Source organism: Rhopalosiphum padi, chromosome 2 (genome assembly GCF_020882245.1).
Source record: "Rhopalosiphum padi isolate XX-2018 chromosome 2, ASM2088224v1, whole genome shotgun sequence".
In the NCBI taxonomy this organism is placed as follows: Eukaryota; Metazoa; Arthropoda; class Insecta; order Hemiptera; family Aphididae; genus Rhopalosiphum; species Rhopalosiphum padi.
The window spans coordinates 43,228,717-43,251,604 of NC_083598.1; the positions used below are offsets into that span (position 1 = coordinate 43,228,717).

Genomic DNA, 22,888 nt, shown 5'->3' on the forward strand with positions numbered 1-22,888 from the left:
AGCGGCAGCCCGTCCAAATCGCAAATGGAATTTTGCGATCGTACAAAAATATTATGTCGGTGTGTCGGAGACGTCTCAACGGGATATTGTAATAATATAAAAAAAACAAATATCGTGCGAATGAGATTATACGGAAACACACAAACAACGTTTTCGGCATGTCTTTCGAGTCAACGACGGTACTGAACGAGGTCCATTATAATATAATTATATATTATATCCTGACTGTCAGGGGCGGATTCAGACCAAGATAACAGGGGGGGGGGCGATTTTTAAAGGGCACACATTAATTTTGATAAAGTATTTTTTTTTTTTTTTTTTTATTAATGATAAGGCTTCAACAGCTTAGGTTATTAGCCTACAGAAAGTTATAACAATGTAAAATTATAAATATTTACAACTTATTGTTTAAATGTATAAAGTAAAAAAATTTGTATATAGCTTCTGTGTTTTCTTCGCTGAGGGCAAGTCGGAGAGAAGATGAATTTTTGAATATTTTCCGAGCTACGGCGTATTTAGGACATCTAGTGACGATGTGGTCGATCGACAGGTCCACTATAAAGTATTTATTTAGGTACATACCTACATATATGTTACTTTTTAAACACAACACTACGCATCATAACCGACGCCCACAATACAGTATCAAACCTAAATCTTTTAAAATCCACTAATATTCCACCACTCAAAGAAGAGGCACTCCGTCTTGCAAAAACACTCCAACATAGTTTATCCACCAGCAAATTCCCACACCTATCACGCCTAGCCTAACCTGACAAATACTATCCTGTAACACCCCATTCAGAGTGAAAAGGCTCAGCCTGGTGCTCTAAATAGGTCACAGGCCGACCAATCAAAGCGAATTGCAAATATGTTACTTTCTAGTTCATACAGTATCGTATAGAACAAAAAAAATATTTTTTATAGTAATAGTAATAAAAAAATGATATCACTATAATTTTATTACCTACCACTTGAAGTATAATTAAGTCAAAAACTAAAATCAAGGACTTCAAACTATTTTTTTTTGACAGAACGGGGGGGGGGAACGATCGCCCTCTCTGGTTCCGTCACTGCTGACTGTGGCTCTGATGGTGATATAATATGTATATATTTATTATATACATCAAAATGCTGTGGTAGTGTGGTGACATCGCTGACATCGTGTCACGGACTAGACGGAGCACATTAATGTTATCTCAAAACAATTTAAACATCATTTAAATGTACAACATTTTTTTTTTTTTGAAAGTCGAATATAAAATAAAATATAAAAACAAAATGCCATTCTCTCATAAACATTGTCCTCTATCATTTTTGTTAAATGATTTTACTCTAAAATCATAAAAAAACGATTTTAGGTGAAAAGCGTTTTATCCGTGTCACGCGTTGGTTTGATAGAGAAAATAAATATTGCACTGACATTCTCTTAATAAGAAATAATAACCGTGAATAGAGCCGATAAGAATGTAACATAGACATAGTAAATTGGTATGTTATGTATAGTTAGTAAACAATACACGTATTATAGTACCGACACAATTTACCACAAAATGCAGATTACAGAATGGCTATCTCTATAAAATAATATAATTAATTGTATTCGAGTATTACTTATTGTCAAATTAAGTATACTATTTTTTATACTCCTCCAAAAAGGTGTTGAAACTAGTTGAGCAGTCTAGATTGAGCTAAAATTTTAATTAAGTTGGGTGGGCCGACCTAAGGCCACATCGAATTTAGCGTGGGCCGGCCGTCTCCCCCCTTGACTACGTGCCTGGTAGGTACATTGGTACAATACGCCGGACAAGCCGAGTAATATTATGTTAAAAACATAATGTATTATTATTATTATATTTATATTAATTTTATCTTTTTAGCTTTAAATACAGTCATACAGACGTTATTAGCTATAAATATGGTTACTTTACAATATTTATTATTTTATTATTTTATTCATTCATTATCATAATTTTATAACCACGTAAAAACTATTTTTCCTTTACCTTGCACAATTATTTTTAAAACATATTGAATTATTGATATAAATTTGATTTTTTAAATAAACAAACTATTTGGTAATGAAAGATAAATAGTTTCACTCATGTAGGTAGGTTTTTCAAAATATTTAAATATCTCCTCGGCATCAAGAGGAATATTTAATTTTATATTTTTAATTATTTATTTATAAAAACACTATAATAATAATTAAATATTAATTATTGTCCCCACATTTTTTTTTTAATTTTTCAAAATCTCATATTATGGCGTTATTTTTTCGCGATACTGTTGTAATGGTGACTATAATTATAGTACATGAATATCGTAAAAATTATAGTTGGGCCTTTTTTACATTTTTTTAAAAATCAAATTTTATTATTATAATTTCTGGCTTCATTATCCAACATGTCTCAAGGTAGCGAGCGAGTAAAGAGTGACCCAGTTTGTTTATGATAAAAGTCTAATAAATAAAATTGCAGTGCAATAGAATTGTGGTTATTATTATTATTATTTTTTATTGAGAAAAGGCTCTTGGCATTAGCAACATAGGTCATTGGGTGTGGGGGGTTAATGGTTATTATTGATTAAGCATAGGTAAGTAATTGCATAACTAGAAATAAAGATGTTACTAGTATGTATTATATAATAGGTAATAATAATAATAATATACAAATCTTAATGTTGATGCGTAGGTACCTATTGGCATAAATTAAAATTGTGACCCCTGAACAACGCTGTCCGTGGGTTTGGAGCATAGGCGTGCACAGACATTGTTCGCATGGTCTGCGGCTAATAAAATTTGCCCACCCCCTTTTTCATTTTTTCAAAATTAATTTTAAAAAACAAGTCCATACTCCATTTCGATATCGTATTAGCATTTTTTAACTACTTACCAGTCCAAATAATGAACTAAGACATTGTTCATGTGCCCCCAAGCATCTGGCCGCAGGGTATGCAAGCGCATACTCTGCATACCCTGTGCTCACGCCTATGGTTTGGAGCTATTGCCTTAACTAATAATATTAAAATAAAAAAGTAGTCAAGTGAGTAACGCTCTATAGAATAGTGGATACCAAATAAGTCACTAAACGGATATGTTAAATTTAAATTTAATGATATATCATTGCATTTGAAATATGAAAAATGATTTTGAACTGTTAGCTTATTTATAGATTAGTAGGTACATTTTATGAAATGTTTTTGATATAACTGCTGAGAACATTTTTATTAAAAGATATATAATATCTAAAATTGTATTCATGATTTTAATAATTTTAACTAAAAAACAGTGAAATAGGTAACTAAATTAATTTAGTTTATTGGAATGATTTTGATTATTTGTATAATAAGATTCAGTAAATATAATTATATTTAAAACAAAAAATGACACTGGCACAAAGTTAATATCTAGTACTTTAACATCACATTTTGGAATTTAAGAAAAATACATAGGTAACCTGTAATTAACTAATTAATTATATAAGCTAGTACTCAAAATAATGGAAATGTAAAGATATTATATAAATGTAATATTGCAGGATGCATAAGATAATCACAGTACACATAAATACATGCTACATTAAATAGGTAACTATGTTCATTAATCACGTTTCTTGCTTTCTGGTTTTGGATATTTGAATATTAATCCCAGTTGTATCAAACACAATATAACAGCTACTATGTTTTGAACCTAAAAAAGAAAGACGTTTAGTATAAATGCACGTTAAAATAGGATCTTTAATTATACCTTGATGAAAATGTTGTCTATTAACAACCCATATATTAACCACAAGAATCCAACAAAAGCTCCAGAAGCAATCATTGGAAAAGGTAGCATTGATGCATCTTTATTTTTAATAATATTATTCTGTAAAATAAATGATAATATATAAGAAAACATCAATTTTTATTAATTATTACTAATTACTAATATTACTAATATTCAATAGGTATCATTCTCTAGCCCAGCGTTTCCCAAAGTATGTTCCGCGGAATCTTAGGGTTCTGAGAGACAATCTCGAAGGTTCTGCCAGATGTATGTGATAATTGAGAAAATTATTTTATATTATTTAAAAAAAGGGGGTTCCACGAAACACAAACTATTTTTCAAGGATTCCGTGGTCATAAAAGTTTGGGAACCGCTGCTCTAGCCTACAGAGAAGAACTAGTTTTAAGTAAGGGATGTATTATTTCTCCTTAACTCTGACATACCAGTCAACATGCTACTACATATATGCAAAAACGGACACATTTTTGTTGAAGCACAGATTCCTTCTTTCGTGTGCCAGAATATAGAATTGACTATGAATGCTGGTGGTAAATTGATATCAGTCTCAAAAACTATTTGCATGATAAAACAATTAAACACATTATAATCAAAATATAATTAATCTAGTTTTAATTTAAAATTAATTAATTTTGTAATGTACTGTGCAAAAAGGGTATACAAGAAATAAACATGGACAATGATATTTTTTGCAAAAATAATAATAATAAGACAATTTACCTAAAAACTTAAATAGCTATACAGGTTTCTTTATGAGGTAATTTTACTTAAATAATATTAATGGAGTCAGATCTAGATAATAAGTGTGGAAGGAGTTCATGCAGAGCTGTGCAAAGAGAGGGGCAATTAGGGCAAGTGCCTCAGGGCGGCAAAAAAGCCCCTAAAGCTCCCCCTTAATGTCTGCCTATGATTAAGGACGCCAAATATAATTTATCTAGGGCACCACTGATGGTTAACACAAGATTTAACTTATTCTTAACATATGATTATCAATCTATATTGATATTTGATCATTCCCTACCCACAATTACACATCCTAGATCTTCCTCTAAATAAAGCACTTAGAATAATTTACCAAAGAGAATAAAGGAGATCCAATTAGTGTTAACATTAATACAGTGAGAATAACTCCAAAACGGTATTCAATCAGTTTTTCATCTTCAATTGTTGAATATCCCCATAATACACCAGTGAACAATGTAGCTTTTGTTAACATGGAAAATAATGGTTTCTATAAATACAAAAGCAATATAATATTTAGAAAAACATTAAATGTTTAAAAATAACAGTAATTTATTTACCGAATCAGCAGTATAAAAATAAAACACTAAAAAATAAATCAAGTTCAATATAAATCCAAAAATGTTAACTGGTATAATATTAGGATCATTCATGAGTATTCCATTTTTGATCATAAGTATGGACCTAAACAAATTAAATTAAAGTGAACAGATGAACAAATAAATAAAAATTATCAATACAATACTTACATAGCCATACCTCCAACAAAAGGTGTAGGATCAACATTCTTGGTGCTTTTATTTTTTATTATATCTCGACATATAAGACTGAAAAAGTGAAATGTAAATTATTGAATTTTAAAAATGTATAGCCAACCAATAAAAATATTGTTGTCTTATTTTATTAAGGTTATAATAGGTAAGCTATTAGAATAAGATAAGTTCAGTATAACTGGACAAAAAAAGGTTTAAAAAAATATATATTTTTTTAAATACAATATAACATTAGTTATATAAATTAATATATAATATGCAATACAAATACATTCTAGACTAATTTATTTATCATTGAACGTTTCACATTAAAGTTTTGATAAAGGTTTTTAAATAAAATAATTATATTTAAATAGAATTAAAGATTGATAAAATCATATAGTATTATATAATTATGTTAAGGATATGTATTTGTCAGAAGTTATATAAATGGATATGCTTTGGAATATATTTAAAATTAGTTGACACCAATACACCAACAAAATAACAAATATTTATTATTTAAATATCATACATATTTTAAATTAAACATTTACTGCATAGATATTCTTTTAAAAATATAAATTTATTTTACTGAAATTCTAATCTATGTACTGTCATTGTTTATAGTATATTCAAAATTATTTTATTACTATTGAGTATTGACCTATTTACTATTAAATTAACATATATCGTAACTAGGAAACTTAAATTATTTTTAAGAATAAAAATTTTTTCTTGATTATTTTTAATTTTTAGAGTTTTGTGCTAATTTTGAAACTTTTTAAGATATTATTACAATTTAGTTTTTTTTTTTTTTTTATCAATATCTGTTCTATTATATAAATAGTTAAATAAACAAATTAATATATTTTTAATTATTACTAATCACATACTAATAATTTGATTCTTTAAATAAGATTATACATGAATTTAATTATTTTATAATCCTTTTTAGTTAACAACTGTAAATAGTCTTCAAAGTTCAAGTCCACGTAATAGCACTATTAATATAAATGACGTTTTCCTCTTTAATCAATATTATACTTTAATACATGATTAATAACCCATAAGATGTCATGAGATTATTCTCTGTATTATAGCACATATTTTTGCCATTTAGGTACTTCAATTTTATTGCTTAAAATATTTTTTAAGTATTCATTTAAAATACTTAGCTCATTGCTTAATTAACTATCAACACTTTAAAATATTAATCTAAGTCTTATTATTGATTTAGCAGGTTAATGATCTCAATATTTTCTAGAGCCTAGTATTGATTTCAAAGGCAACTAATTTAAAATCTACATATATTATTACATTAAAGGTAACAATACAATATTGATTCTACTGAATATAACTTTTGTGTTGTACGCTTTTAGGAAGGCGACATATAGTACTAGAAAAGAACAAAAAACTGTCAAATTACCTATATGAAATATTTTTAAATATATTTGTTAGGTAGTTGATGAAAATTCTTATAATTTGTTCAAATATGCATAACCATTTAACCATCGATTAAATATATTTAAAAAACATGTTTAGATGTTTTATTTTTTTAAATTATTTCTATATGTTACAGGTAATTTACACTGTCCAGTGTCCGTAACATAATTTATTTATTGTTTAAATATAGAACAACTAAAATATGAAAAAAATCAAAAAAAAAAGGCAAAGGAATCATCATATGAGTAACTTTACTAATATACTAAAATTAATGTATTATTTTACTGTTAAGAACTTTTTTAATAATATGCACTTAGGTAATAAACTGGAACCTAATAGGAATTAAAATGTTATATTGGTTTATATGAAGTATTAGTATAATTGAAATAAAATACTATTTTAAATTATGTAATGAACAATCAATACTTAAAACACTGTGAAGTATAACATTGTATGTTTTTGAGAAATTTTTTTTCAAAAAATAATAATATAATTTAAAAATATAGGCAACAGGGTTTTAAAATGTGTCCAATCCAATTATCAATATCAAATATTATAAAATACTGAATATTTTAAATTAAACTATGTACTTACACAGGAGCAAAGAATGTTCCAATAGTTGCAATTGCTGCACATTTGCCAACAGTGTCTGTGAGACTCATATTTCAATACCAGTTATAGGTAGTCTAAAAATTATGAATAATATTTAAAATTTAAAAACAAAAAGTTATGGTTTTAGATACCTACCAAGAGAAAGAGTTCAAAATACAATAAGCTAATACAAAATAATTAAAAAGTGAGCCAATAATCAAATTAATATAGTTAAATGAACGTCATAAACTCATAATAGTAGTTTATATATTTATTTATACAGGAACATTAATTATTGAAGTGGCCACCGGACCACTTGTGTGGTTGACCTTCGAATGTCGTGAGGTTTTTTTCATACTCCGGAAAAAAATTGTTTAAAATACTCCGCGAGTAGGAATAATTGATGGATGATTATGAAACGGGAGGTGTAATGTATACGAGTAATGCTCTGAACATCCAAAGCATATAGAGTCGGGTGGGATTGTGTCGATTGACGAATGTGAATGTAGGCATAAAAAAAGCGGAATACCAATATATTTTTATTGTTTTTATACCTATTACTGGTTAGTGAATAGTGATTAGACACCTATACTTACTTATCTTTAATCGTGTTAGACACCAATCGGACGGCAACGGCTGTAGATAGTACTATCTACAATATTACAACCATTCTTAAACACTACTGTCTAGTACATAATTACATAACGTCACTACTACCACAATAATCTATTCTGTGATAGTACTACAGATCATGAAGATTAATTCGTGATCATGACACACAATTTATATTCTATGATCATACACGGGGGTGTTTTGTGTGTTCAAACACCCCTCGAAATACTTGGGCTTTTGCATAGTTATTTAGTATTTACTTATTCAATTTGATCAAGAGATAAGTAATCTAAGAAATATTTTCTAGTATGAACTTAGTGTTAAGGAAATTGAATTAGGAAATAACTTAACAACGTAAAAAACAAAAAAACCAAATAAAAGAAATTTTTAAAAATTGCGTTATGATGAAAATAATACATTATTTCCATTTTTTCTCTTGTGGTATTGCTTCATGGATGTTTAAAATCTAAAGCATCAAAGTTAGTCTTTGATTAATTTTTAAAAAATTGTTCATTTTTTATTTTTTTCAGTCCTTTAATGGAAAATTAATGAGTGGTACTAGTTTTTTCTAATATTTGTGACTTTGTAGATTTATTTTATTTATGTGATAAAAATGTTGCAAATGATTCAAAAATTTACAATAGTAAGATGTCAAGATTTTCAGGAATACAAATACTCCAATTTAAAATTATGAATATTACCAAATAAATTTCATAGGCTTTTTTTTTAAATTTCAATTTTATTATGAGCATTTTAAAAATATGCAATTTAAATTATAGCAATTTTAAAATAAAAACTATGAAATTCACTAAATAAAAGTATCTACTGATTACACCATTGCTCTTACACAGTAATAGAAAATAAAAACACTATCTATGTTTTTAAGAAAATATTTGTTATGGATTAAAATAATGTCGTTATTATTATAAATCTGTTGTTACACACTGTTTTCCTTTTGTACTACACATAATAAGCTATGTGAAAGAGGACATGTTTTATAATTATTTTTCTTTTTAATTAATATTATATATACTTGTTATTGTGCGAGTCTTTAAATTAGAAGTTAGAACTTTAAAATATAATTTTAAACAAAAAATAGAGATAATTTGTCAATTTATATAAAACATGAACAATTCACTCATACATGATACATTGATAATAAAAATATACAAATAAAACAAGCAAACAGATTAAACAAGTTTAAAAATTTCAAAAAGATCATCAAATTCGACTTCACGCTGAGTTCCAATATCTTCTTCATCATCCATTTTGAATTTTGGATTAATTGTCATAAATTCTTTAATTCCAGCTAAAACAAATTAATAATAAAATAAAAAAATAATAATCTAACCATAACATTTATGTTCATAAGTAAAGTAATAAATAAATAATATCATATTTTACCAAATAATAATTTAGTTATCAACTTACAAAGTACTTGAATATGTAATGTACATTTATAAATGTGATCTAAACGTGCAGTTATAACTGATGACAAATGGGGTTCACCGCATTCATTCATGGACATAATCTGTAATCATATAAAACAAAAATATGTTAAGCTTATAATTAAATATATTTATATGCGGAATACAATAATAAAAACTTGCTTTGAATTGTAATAAATCATAAATTTGTAACTCAGTAATATTTGTTATTTTTATCTGTGACATGTTCTTCCAATCTACAACTAACATATCACAATGTTCACTTGTGATGCTATCACTAGATTTATTGTTTTCATTTTCATTTTCAGTGTAATTCTTATTTTGTGTAGAAGTTATCGGTGTGCATGTTTGACCACGTACAAATACTGGAACTTTGTGGAATTTAATATTTAATGGTTTTTCATTTTTCCAAACTGAAATTAAATGGTAAGTAGTAATAATGAATTTAAAGTAAATTTTTTTTAAATAAATGTAACATACTAGGAAGCTTTGTATCTTTTTGTTCTCTAAAAGTCAGAGCTGGAGAGTCACAACGAAAAACTTCTCTTGTTACTTCAAGTTTTTCTTCTTCAGAATGTATGGAATGAGAACTATCTTCTTGATTAAGATTTTCTACATTATCTAATTTAAAACGTTTGTGCATTTTACAAGTCTCCTTTGAGGACACAATAGAAGTTTCAGATAACGAACCCACATAATCCTGAAAAATTAATTATTTTTTTATAAGATAAGTATAAAATAAATTATATTACGAATTAAGAAAATTACCTTTTCAACAGGTTTAAGGTTTTTTTTATTTTTTTTATGTGTCCTCTTGCGTGTTCTTTTTTTAGGATTTTTTAATAGTTCAGATGAAGTTGAATTTTCAATATCATTAATAGGTTCTACAACCACTTTATGAAAGGGAGATAAAACTCCATTGGTATTATTAGGAATCATATCGTCGTCTATAATAATTGATTCAGTTTGGGTGTATTTTGGTTCATCATAAATATTTCTTTTTTTCACTATAACACTAAAAAAACAATTAGGTAGTAAACTAACTAATAATAAGTATCATTTATAAGCTACTGATTTTAGTTTGTTACTGGTTATAGCAGGGTAAATAATCTCTCAGAGTATTTATAAATATTTAGCTTTAGGTCATTATCTGTAAGACAAGTCAGTAATACCGATTAGCTTATCATAACCATTACCATAACATTTAATCATGGTAACAAATTTTAATTTGAATAAATTTTATTTATAAAGTAATATGCAATGTACTCATACAAGGTAAATAAAATAATTATATGAATACATACATTAATAGTTATTATAAATTACAAAATAGCAATTTTGAGTGGTAATTTTAAAATATTTTGTATTGTGAAATTTTTTCAACCCACACAAACAAATCTAAAAAAAAAATATTATGTGATCATTAACGGGTTAAAAGTATACTAACGTTATTTCTTCATTTTCATTAATTGCATTGATATCATCTTCATCCAGAAACGGTACATTATCAAAACATAATTCTATATCACGAGGTTCATTTAACACTTTTTGTACTTTTTGTTTAAGTTGTTTTATTAATTTAATGTAAGTCATGTCTATATGAAGCCAATAAATGGCTGGATTCCTATTCGGTGTCAGTTGCAAAAGGTTTAATTTAATGCGCATTTTAAAAAAAAATATATTTCAATTACTATTTAATAAAATTTAAAACTAAAATTAGTCATTCATAAATGTAGTATAGCTTAAGTGAATCTAAGAAAAACGATTGAGAAATTTATAAGTTTTTAACAAATAGTTTAATCAGTAGCCACTTTTATGTATTTGTGTCTGATGACAATAAACTTAAACAGTGAAGTAATGGAAATCAATTAAATGGAGAAAAACATTTAAATAAAAGTCAGTCAGTTCCACTGTATACATTTAGAATTTTGCAGACAAAATAAGAATTAAGAATACACGAGTTACAAGCCGCTGAGCCGGTGCCCGGTAGTATCAACATGCTTCAAATATTTCAAAATAATACCGACAGACAACAACAATACAACCACGGTTGTATTATCTACCGCTATTCTTATCGCCGTAGGTGAACACTGAATAGAGAAATCACTAGCAGTGGCGACACTGTAACACGCACGATAACTGTGTTATCATAGGAAAATTTCGAAAAAAATCCGTTACTATTATACCATTGTTTTTTATCGACGTGTATTTACCTATGTGATAAAAAATTATAATAATTATTAATTATTAATAACAAATAATAGTAATGCCATTTACGTTAGTTAAGGTTTTAGACAGATATATTTTTATTATTTTACATAATTTGAGTGTAGTATAATTTGTTGTGTTTCATTTCGAACGTTTTGGTCGTATATTCTGAATAACATAGTGTTTTATTGATATTTTTAAATTTGTTTTATGTTTTAACAATAAGTCGTAACACCCGTTTATTTCAAAATTGTGCGCCGTCGTAAAATAACAAATCAATATGGCTCCCACGTCAAAAAATTCAAGAAAATCTTTGTCAACGAAATGCCAATTGCCTGGTAGCACGGCAATTGACAAAGAAAACGCGTTCTTACATAGTGTTAGTGAATTTCATAGCAGAATTCGGCGGAGAGAATCGATACGACTCAAATATAAGGTAAGTACGCCTAAGTGTATCAAGTCTAAACGTAACATCATACGTATGTGTATGGAAAATAGTAATAATTACGAATATTGTGTATTTGTTATTTATTTTCGATTATTTGAGGAATTCAAACATTTATTCATTTTTTAGTACAACAAGTTGGAAAAATAGATTATTTAAATTTACAATCGTGTAGTTTAATTTGATAGGCCACTCGATGTGTATCACATCGGAGTATTTGTTGTAAATGGAAAATATTCTAGGTATCCCTTGGTAAAAAATTATTTACATTACTTTATTAAATTATTGCTGTTATTAAATTTCCGTTTCCATTATTGGTTTTATCTCTAAAACTTATATAATTTGATAGAGAATAACTAAATTAGATTAAGTGATGAATTATTATAAATTATTATTTATTATTATTAGTATAGTTACCAGGCGCGTACATAAAAAAAAATTGGGGTGGGGGGTGAAACCCCCCCTGTATATGCACCTGATAGTTACATATAAAATACACTATGTAAGTATTACTTAATTAAGTTAACATGTATTTTTTTGTTACCAATAAAATTAAACTTTACAAATTAATTTTATAACCTTGTACCTATTATGATTTCAATATTATTTTTTATAATATAATATCTAATATATATTTGTGATTTGTCCTACATGATAGTGTTTATATAATATTTATGTGTATTACAATAACCATTAATCGGTATTCAGTGAGTTACTTTTTGATATTTGTCTAGTTTTTATGTATAGAATTAAGAATCAATGTAATTATGTTTGACGTTTATAGTCTACATCTCTCAAAAAAAAAAATTACGTTATTAGTTGTAATACAATAACCTTGCAAAAGCGTACTGTGGATGAATCCTTTAAAAAGTTTCAAGGAAAAAATTTCAGGATTATTGTGAAAATATTTTATAAAATTTAAAAATATAAGCATTAATAATCACTATATTTGATACGAATTGTTGGCAAGTGATTATTGATAAGAGTAATATTTGATATTTGCTTTTAAAAGTCAAAATATTGTTATGACGTTTCATCCAGAAATGTGTTATCACTTTATCAATAAGGCCTGAAATTTAAATGCCCCCAAAACAATAAAAAATAATAACAAATGACTTTTCAGTTTTCAAAGCTTTGATGACAAAAAAAAATGACTTAAATTGGTTTAACTTTTAGAATTTTTAACACATCTTTATTTTAACTGAAGTTGAAGTAACTGTATTACAAAAATAAAATACTGAACTTTGACACTCACAATCTCGTTAATTCGAGTACCTATATGTGAACCTGAAGGTAATCGAAATAAACAAGATTGGTACTTAACTTCCAAGTCGCCAATCAGTTATTTGTTTGAGACCCGGTAAGACACTATAGGTACCTACATTTAATAATTGCTATAGAATGTAGATAGATAAAGACGTTATCGTTTCGTATATAGAACGATCGAGACTATTGATATTTGAAACGTATGAAAAATACATAAAAACTATGAAATCAAATATTGTGATAATATATTAACTACTTTAGTAGTTCTATTGATGTAATAATTTTAATTTTATAATTTCACTAAAAACTCGTGTATAACGTAATTAATATGCATTAAATTAATAAAATATTTAAAAATGGTGAAAAGTTTCATCTATTTGAAGTATCAGTGAAATGAAACATATTATTTACTTGGAATGAATTATCTTATGGTATTTTTTGTCTAATTAACTTGACATCGAAATCCGGATCTATATAGTTATTCTTATCATTTATCAGATAAGTGTTAAGCTCAATATTTACCGATATATAGAGCTATTCTGTAAATTCAGCTTTTAGTGCATTATTATTTATTTTGCAAGTCATTTTAAATTCATTACTAAGTCACAATTTACTACTATTAACTTAAGTACTGAATGTTTCTACTCTACATTTTTAAATTTTTTATTTAGAGCGTAAATTTAGTTTTATAATAACTTGTGATTTTAATTTTAATTTTAATAACAACATTGTGCCATGGTATAAAATATAAATTAATTTTAAATTATTTATTCTTTGTATCAAATTCTCAATATCAGATTCAAAACATATTGTACATATATTTTATTATATTTTTGGTAGGCTAAAAAAGCAATTTACAAAAAGTAAGTGTGGAACTGCATGTAAACACACATCTTGCACTCCCTCCCACAAATGACGTGCCTATACGAAAGACCTGACCAAACAACAAACATAATTAAACTATATACAGCAAATAAATATGCTTATACGCAAGTATAATGTCTCTTTAGATAATTTTTATTTCCAGCAATAAACCTTTGTAGGATTTATATTGATGTTTTAGCTAAGTTCGGGACTTTTTTGGGATACGAGTAAAATCAGTTTAATCTTAAAGCAATTCCGTAATTTATTTTCTTCTCTGTGGTTTTTGTTTTTAAATTTATTTTATTTATATAAAACAGTAATTAAAACAATAAGCTTAGAGGACAAATAAAAAAACGTCAGGTGTATTTTGATCAGAAAAAAGTTTAAATAGGTAATAATTTCCATTTGGACAAAAATATATAGTTATAATAGTTATAAAACATAAGATTATGAGATGAGAAACATTTAGATGGAAGTCATAACGAGCGTAAAATTATCAATTAAGAATTGTAATACAGGTGAATAAAAGTAATGAAATGGTATCTATAATCTATATTATTAATACTAAAGCTTAAATATTTTAAGGAACTTCATTTATATCTATCCTTATATTTGATTAAGTATGAGAAAGAGGAATATTATGTTAAAGTATTGTCACGGTAATATACTCGACCGTCATTAAAACCATTGATTATATAAATATATAGTTTTAAAATCAATGTTAATACTTTTAATAATCTTATAACTTGTGTTATTATTTATTTACATGAACTCTAAGATATTAGGTAAATAGTAAATACGTACATATACTATGCTGAGTTGTATGAACGATCATTAAACATTTATCGAATCAATATAGTGAGCTAATGGTCCTATAAACAAAATGCCAAGTTAAAAGATAATTAAATGAATTAGTTACAGTAATTTATAAGGTGCAAATAATTATTATTTTTATACTTATTTATTATTAATTTAATTTTTATAGTAGAGTTATCTTATAAAAAATAGTTTAAAGCTCGACATTGTCCGATTGATAAATACTTTCCCAGAATTGAAATTTTTCTAAACTCAACTTTTTCTTTTACTCTTATGTTTAATAAAAACATTTAAACAATTGTCCTTCATTTTTGAAAATATTTTTTTCATGGTTATTTTAAAAATGAAAAAATGGGAAGGTACCTATAGTGATATTTTAGTGAATGCGTGATAATTTTTTCTTATTGAATCATGCTGAGAGTTATGAGAGTACGTTTCCCTCCTTTTATGCCTACCACTAGCTGTGCCATCCACCGACCACCGACAACTGGTTGTATAGAAACAATTATCTATTGTAGACGTAGTATTTTCGTGTTGTGTCGAAATCGACAGGCAACGTGCGTAAACGTTATTTCGTTCAGTTTGTAATCTACGCTCACGTGCCTAGGTTATTCTTGGCAGACGATATTTTTCAACGAAAAATAATTCAAATTTATAAAATCTGATGTTTTACAATATAATTTATGTATACTTTTTTCGTAGTTTATTATGCCTATAATTAAAATTTAATCGTACATACGTATAAGACCTTTTTTATAAATTTAACTTCATTTTATGGCCAATTCATATGAATTGTAGTCCGTAGTAGTATGATATAATAGTAAACAATTTTGGTGCTCGTTAATGCAGTTTATTGTGAGTCCAGAATGTACAATATACGGTTGTACATAGTACACGAAGACACTTGCCAAGGCATGCAAATTGTCAAAAACTCTACTCAAACAATGAACATGCACAAGGTATTTAATTTTTAAAATATCTTTATTTCTAAATGTGTATAATATTACACACACAGTTGAATGTTTTTTTTTGTGTATGTGTTAAAATTTGTATCTCCAAAAATCGATTTGTTGTATAAAGTTACACGTTTAAAATATTTTTTTTTTTTAAATAAGCAAAAATTCATAAAGGTGTCTAAATAAACGAATTATAATAACATATGGATATTAAATACCTTATTATTGAATTATCTCACCTTTATTTAAAAATTAGTCTTGATAAATTATTTATAAGAAATTTAGTACGAATTTTACTAGAAAAAATTGAAAAAAGAAAAAAAACGGAAGGTATATTTTGATAAGAGAAAAGTCTAAAACGAATAGTTTTCATTTAGACAATAGGATATGGAGTAATAATAGTGGTTATAAGATGAAAAACATTTAGATGGACGCCATAACAAGTGTAAAATTGAGAATTGTTAATATATAGGTAAATAAAAATAATGAAATATAATAGACGATTGTACCAACAATGAAAATGTGAATAGGAAAAAGGAAATCGGATAGTTATTAATTCAAGGAAAGTGTTTAAAGTTATATAAAAAAATTCTATAGCTAAATTTAACTTAACTAAAGTTTATTTTGATAAAGGTTAAGGTAGAATATTTTAAAATATTTTTTTTTTGTTTCTACAACAGTATAGTTCTTCCATGATTATTGATTAGACATAACAGTCAGTCATAGTGTAAAATAAAGAAATACTATTTTTTTTAAATTATGCATATGATTGGAGCCCATTTCCTCTGTATCTACAGTATTATAATTATGTATTTTCAAGACGTTGGTGGGTAGCAAAATCGTGTGCCATCAACCTTTCACAGTCAATCGGTCATTTTAAACAATTGAATTATTATATTGCATTGTACTTCCTTCTTCTATGTATAGATATATCATATATATATATATATATATAATATATATATCTTTAAAACGAGACTATGCCTACTTAGTCAATAAATTAATACGATTATATTATTGTTAATAATACCGTTTTAACGATTATAATATTTATTTTTTATTATTTTGTGTCTCAGTAGAATTTTGTGCTTTAATAATAAACAACTAGGTGTGTTTAGGTACTAAGGTTAAATAATTATAAACATCAACAATCAACATATATACTAAAACTCTTAACAATGTTACTCCTAATTAAATTATTTATATTGTGATTCGATAAAAATCGAATTATAAATATATGTATAATCAATACGATATCCCAATATATAAATATAGTTAAATAAACCGACTAGGTAGAAAAACTTTTGTAAAAAAAATGTTTTTATAGATCTAAATTTAGATTGTATTTATTTTAATGAACTTATTTAATTTTTGTAGCGTTTATAAATATATATTACTACCTAGTCTCAATTCCTCGTTATTATAATATCTTAATGCATTTTTAGGTTGTTAAAATCTGTTTTTTATGAAGGTAGCTGGTATGTATTTCTTGTACGGATATTGTGAAAGGTAATGAGTTAGCTGTCGTCATGCAGCAGTAGATTAGGAGTGCTAAATTTTATTTTATTATTTAGATACGCCGATTCATTGATCATTTGACATAAATAACAACAGTTTTGTAAATATAACAGGAGAATAATATTTTAACTATGATGACATCCGTGTGTTTAATTGAATATTATGATTGGAATGCTGAAATTGTATCATTATGTAATGGTACCTATAAGGCTCTTGGAAGTCTACTATATACTACTATAGTATCTAGAATTCTATACGATGTACCTATATTATTTTAATACAACCGTGCATTGGATAAATCGCACAATATTCCATGACAAATCACATTTATTTACCGAGATATAAATGCTCTTAATAGGTATATGAGAGCGTGTAAAAATTGAATTTTTTACATTTAAATGTTTATTTGATCTACTTATTTTATTTTAAAGCTTATAATAATTCGTATATCTACATATATTCTATATAATATTATGTTTTTGCAGACTAATGCGTTTTTTTAATAGGTATATGTTTTTATTTAGGGTTTTTTCTCTGGCTAATATATTTTTTGAATTGAAATATTGTACTATTTTTAATTGATCTTATAGTTTTTATAAGTATGTAAATAACTTATCGATAATACACATTATACACATATGTTATAAGCTAAAGGTATTAATACATTTTTAACTCGATTAATCAATGACTTAATTTAGTTTTAGTCAATATGATCATTATATTATATTTTTTATGTTTGGTAGAACTTATAAGGGAATAAAATTATTTTTTTAAGAAATGGCCTTGTGTATAATTTTATCTAGTGTTAACACTGTGAACGACACGTGTACGTTTTCTCTTTTTTGAATTGACTACTGCGTTTTCATCTTCTATTTTTGTTATGTATTAAATAATAACGATCCACTCAAACAATAATAACAACATACGTGTGTGACAATCTTCATTAAAGTCCACTGACCGATTGAGCTATAGGTAAAAAAAAAATCCTTTATGAGTAATTTCAAATCAAAGTTTGAGGATTCTATATACCTTATATTATGTATCTAATAATTTAGTTTGTTTATTTTATAATTAAAATGTATTTTTATATAAAAAAAAATACAATGCGCAATCACTATCTGCAATATCTAACTATACTGTAAATACACTATATTATTATGTAATTAAATATTTATTTTATGTTATGGGTAGATACATCATACATCTAAGATATATATATATATATATATATATATATCCTGTTTGTTATAAATATGACAATAATATAAATTAAAACAATATAACATTATAAATTAAAGATTCGTGTAACAATGATCGCATATTAAGAATAAATATTTATTAAAATTCTCATTTTATTAAAAAACGTATAACTAAAAATAAATATCTTAAAAGAAACATGTAAAAGATAGTTATAACTTCCCTCACAAGATACATTATTTTTAAAGGTACAATAATTTTTTTTTAAATCGGCCTTTTTAAATTTATAATGTTGTGATTTATTTACATCAATATTGACCAATGTTCATCATAATTCACGACTGTTATATATGGTAATTGTATTATTTATTAGTTATTTTATTAATTGATAACAATTAACGAATGTTACCTATAGTTGTTTAGTTGTTATTAAAATTAAAAATGAATTTATTTATTTTTATCAAGACTAGTTACTATTTCCTAGTACTATTTTAGTAAATAACTAATCAATAGTTATTAATTATCACAAACAAGTCGTACTATACAATTTTTAATATACTAATATTAAGTTGTTATTTTTTTATTACACACACAATAGATAAAAAAAATATACGTAATCGATTATCCGATTGTTGACTATAAGATCATAAAAAATGTTATTGTTATTCATTTTCTATGTCACAACTGTTTGTAATCTGATTAGAAGACCTATTATTTACACAACACGAATAATATATATATATTAATTATATAATATTATCTACGGTACACAGATATTTATATGAAATGTTTTTTTTCTTGTAATTTACAATTTGGCTTCTTAATTTTAAAATTGTGTATCATGAAATCAATCGATAATATTACCTAAACATAATATGTTATTTATTAAAAAGTATTATTGATTCTAGTTATAATTATTGCGTTATTTTAATTGACACGTTATATCAAACTAATGTATTATACCATTTTTATATTATATATATTATACAATGTATATAGAATATATCTTCAATAATTAAATTTATAGGGATACTCTGAGAAATAATGTTAGATTTATTTTATAATTATTTTATGTATGAAAATACTTTTTAAAATTGTTTTGTTTATTTGAATTAAACGTATTAAATTAAAAACATAAGAAGTGTATAACATGATATGTTTGAATAATTGGTTTATTAAAATTGTTTATTATTCTATTTTATTAATAAATTGTTGAATGGGCATGAATATGTTCTTACACAATCGTTTTAAAATAAATAGGTTTAAATTATTTATTTTCCTCCCCAACTGTTTTTTATATATTTTAATATTTATATCCGGTTTTTTATTACTATTGTGTTTATTTTTTATTCTGAATTCATATTAGTTGTTTAGTGTTTACACATGATGTTTTTTTTTATCAATTGGTAATTATTAATAACTCTAGCTTATAGACCGGGTTCATATTACACCGTGTTGTTTCGTGTACCGTATATTTAATACACAGGTGGGTGATAAAATATAGGCAACATATTATACTTACAAGTTGAATATAATCAACCCTATATAACGGTAGTGAGAATCTGACTTTATTTAATTCATATCTTATGAATCGGAACTTGATTACGAAACAGTAATATTTTTAATTTTTTAAACACGTATTTAAATAAACATTAAAATAATTTCATTAATAAGTTATTAGGTATAATATGGCATTTTTTTTAAATTTCTTCACCTTAAAAAAAAAAGTAATATCTATTAATTTATTGTAAAACTAATTTAGTAAATATTGTTATATTTGTTGCGTCTCTTTGAATCTAAAACGTAATAAAATATATACCAAATATTTATAGTCAATATTATATCATCATATGATACATAAAATTCAATTGATGTTGATATACATATATAACCTCTACCTTTACACTATATACAAATTACATTTGTAATTTATTACAACATAAATAAATTCTTAATTATTTTTTTTAATATTTAGTATTTAGGATTTGTAATTTAAGATTCATATAAAGGTAAATTTATAAATTTATATTTTATTCCAAATCTTTTGTAAATTATAAATGTATCTATTGTATCTAAGATGTGTGAATTGAATCGGCTTCGCACGATTCGTAAGAAAGCGTAATAATTGATTAACTCTGAATTAGTACCTATATTTATTAAAGAACATAATATTTTAATACTTATATATTTACTCCTAAGAATTACACGTTTTACATTTTATTGAAAAGACTAGTTTTAAAGAGTTCAATTCTTCATCGATATATATATCTATAAAATGCATTATTGATTTATTTATTATAGGTATAAACACGATAAACCTATGTACAGGCTATATTGGCTATAATATGATAATTATATAAAATTTAATACTATTAAATATTTTGTTTGAGCTGTATATAGAGTATAGAGATTGCACGACAGTGCACCCCTTTCTATTGTTATACTTAGATACAAAACTGTATATTATCATTTTCTATAATTTATAATTCCTACTAAAAGCAATAACGATAGTGTTTTCAAAAAAATGGTTTAGGAAGTGCTCAGTTCCAAAACATTGCTTACAGAGATAATTATAGTGTCTTAAAATTGCTCAAAAAGAGACAAAATATTTTGAAAATTGTATTGTTATGTAATACTAACAAACATTTAGTGAAAAGAAAACTATATAGTTATTATTTGATTTTAAGTTACGCTAAAACACAAAAACGTTTTTGTCAAAAACTGGTTTTTCATAAAAATTTTCATTTCTCTTTGATTTTAGATTCTGAGTGGAGCGACTTGAGCTATTGATTTTACAATGATATGTGATTTTTTTTCTTGTCATTCTGGTCATGCCTCCAAAAGTGATGATAGACGCAAAAAATAAAAATCACATCATTGTAAAATAAATACATTCATTACTCCGCCCAAAATTTAAAAGTTATTACACCTCTTTAATAAAGTATCAACTTAATGCAATTTCTAACTAATTAATAATATATTGCTACATACAAATCTTCAATTTTTAATCGAACATTTTTAGAGGAAATAACATTGTTTAGAAGCAATAGATTACATGCTTCTATATTCTAAATCTAATTTTGTCTCTAAATACCCATTTTCCTGTATATTTATTAATGAACTCTTGTTATTTATTCAACATTAAAAATAAAATTTATTTGCAAGCAATTTATTAATATTTTTAGTACTTATCTATAGTTTCTGTATTTATAAAAATTACTTTACTAATTTCATGTAAACATATACATAATAGAAAATACATTAGTTTTTAAAATTTTAAATGTATATTTAAGTATTAACTATAAAAAAAATAATTAAATTAAATGTATGTTATACAGGGTGATTCTTTTATCATTGTACACTCAATATTTCAAAAAGTATAAACATTTTTTTACATAGTTTCAAGTTGTTAAAAAATTATATTTTTAATACTGACACGACTTTCGAGGTTAAATTATTATATATATCAGTTAAATATCACATACTTAATAATTTCTATAGTATAGGTTGAAAATTATCGAGCGAACAAAAAATATATTTATTTATGAGTTTATATTTTTAAAAATAACCATATTATTCTTTTTTTAAATAGATTAATGAGTTTAATTCTGTTTTGATTATATAATTTTATATCCCTTAATTGAAACGTAATATAACTTATTTTAGATACATCAAAAGCATATTGTAGACAATATTCTTATACTAAAATTTAGTAACTAAATTTCATTTTTATGTAACATATAAAAATGAGTACTTTTATATCTTTTATGTATATCTTATCTATATTCAACTAATTTAAAAACATAGTGCATTCATATATATATTATTCTCTAAGAGAAATATATAAAATGTAAATAATAATCTATCAAATATGATTTACTTAATATTATCACTGTTTATCGTATTTAATACGGCTAAAAAAAAATGAAAAAGAAAAAAAGAATGTATAATTTTATTTACTATGAGGCTATAGCATGTGAGTGATTACGAAAACTTGATTTTAGAAGAAATTGGTTCTGTCCGTTATCAAATAAATGTATTTCGGTCTTTTATAATTACAGATCACTCTATTCTGACAAGTTTTATATTTGATAAAACGCTTCAAATATTTTTGTAGGTAGGTATATTTAAAATACCAGCAATTATATTTTACAGTCCATTATTACAACTCATCATGTAGGCTTTTATGGACAATAATAATAATACAGAAAAATATTCCGTATTATTATTATGATTGATGG

The 22,888-nt window shown here is 25.1% G+C and overlaps 3 protein-coding genes across 6 annotated transcripts in view; 1 reads left to right on the forward strand and 2 right to left on the reverse strand.

Moving 5' to 3' along the window:
- Positions 1–3,295: 3,295 nt before the first annotated feature.
- Positions 3,296–7,883, reverse strand: LOC132922177 (sugar transporter SWEET1-like). 2 transcript variants are annotated; one of them, XM_060985541.1, is made up of 7 exons: positions 7,474–7,883; positions 7,321–7,412; positions 5,278–5,355; positions 5,089–5,212; positions 4,863–5,018; positions 3,749–3,868; positions 3,296–3,691 (listed from the first exon to the last, which is right to left on the reverse strand). In XM_060985541.1, the coding sequence occupies exons 2-7, from the start codon at positions 7,386–7,388 to the stop codon at positions 3,602–3,604; spliced, it is 636 nt and encodes a 211-aa protein (XP_060841524.1). In that variant the 5' UTR covers positions 7,389–7,412; positions 7,474–7,883; the 3' UTR covers positions 3,296–3,601. The 2 variants fall into 2 exon arrangements, with proteins under 2 accessions (XP_060841524.1, XP_060841525.1); XM_060985542.1 differs by lacking the exon at positions 7,474–7,883 and having other exon boundaries at positions 7,321–7,467.
- A 1,142-nt stretch (positions 7,884–9,025) lies between these two features.
- Positions 9,026–11,439, reverse strand: LOC132920209 (uncharacterized). The gene is made up of 6 exons (XM_060982402.1): positions 10,825–11,439; positions 10,146–10,392; positions 9,858–10,077; positions 9,540–9,790; positions 9,361–9,460; positions 9,026–9,238 (listed from the first exon to the last, which is right to left on the reverse strand). Exons 1-6 carry the CDS (start codon positions 11,040–11,042, stop codon positions 9,120–9,122), a joined length of 1,155 nt encoding a protein of 384 aa, XP_060838385.1. The 5' UTR covers positions 11,043–11,439; the 3' UTR covers positions 9,026–9,119.
- LOC132920207 (rhotekin-like) overlaps positions 9,785–22,888 on the forward strand; it is a 34,747-nt gene continuing 21,643 nt past the window's right edge. Inside the window, exon 1 of one of the 3 annotated variants that reach the window (XM_060982401.1) lies at positions 9,785–9,803. In XM_060982401.1, the coding sequence (XP_060838384.1) occupies positions 9,801–9,803 (3 nt within the window). In that variant the 5' untranslated portion in view covers positions 9,785–9,800. Of the gene's footprint in view, positions 9,804–11,620; positions 12,022–15,607; positions 15,936–22,888 lie in introns of those variants that run through there. The other 2 variants (XM_060982398.1, XM_060982399.1) reach the window with 2 other exon arrangements.

Coding starts and splice junctions, on each gene's coding strand:
- LOC132920209 (XM_060982402.1), bottom strand. CDS start 11,042: ATGCGCATTAAATTAAACCTTTTGCAACTGACACCGAATAGGAATCCA. Junction 10,393..10,824: donor AATGAAAATGAAGAAATAAC/GTTAGTATACTT, acceptor TTGTTTTTTTAG/TGTTATAGTGAAAAAAAGAA. Junction 9,461..9,539: donor ATGATTTATTACAATTCAAA/GCAAGTTTTTAT, acceptor ATATGATTACAG/ATTATGTCCATGAATGAATG.
- LOC132922177 (XM_060985541.1), bottom strand. CDS start 7,388: ATGAGTCTCACAGACACTGTTGGCAAATGTGCAGCAATTGCAACTATT. Junction 5,356..7,320: donor GGAACATTCTTTGCTCCTGT/GTAAGTACATAG, acceptor TCACTTTTTCAG/TCTTATATGTCGAGATATAA. Junction 3,692..3,748: donor TAGACAACATTTTCATCAAG/GTATAATTAAAG, acceptor TTTCTTTTTTAG/GTTCAAAACATAGTAGCTGT.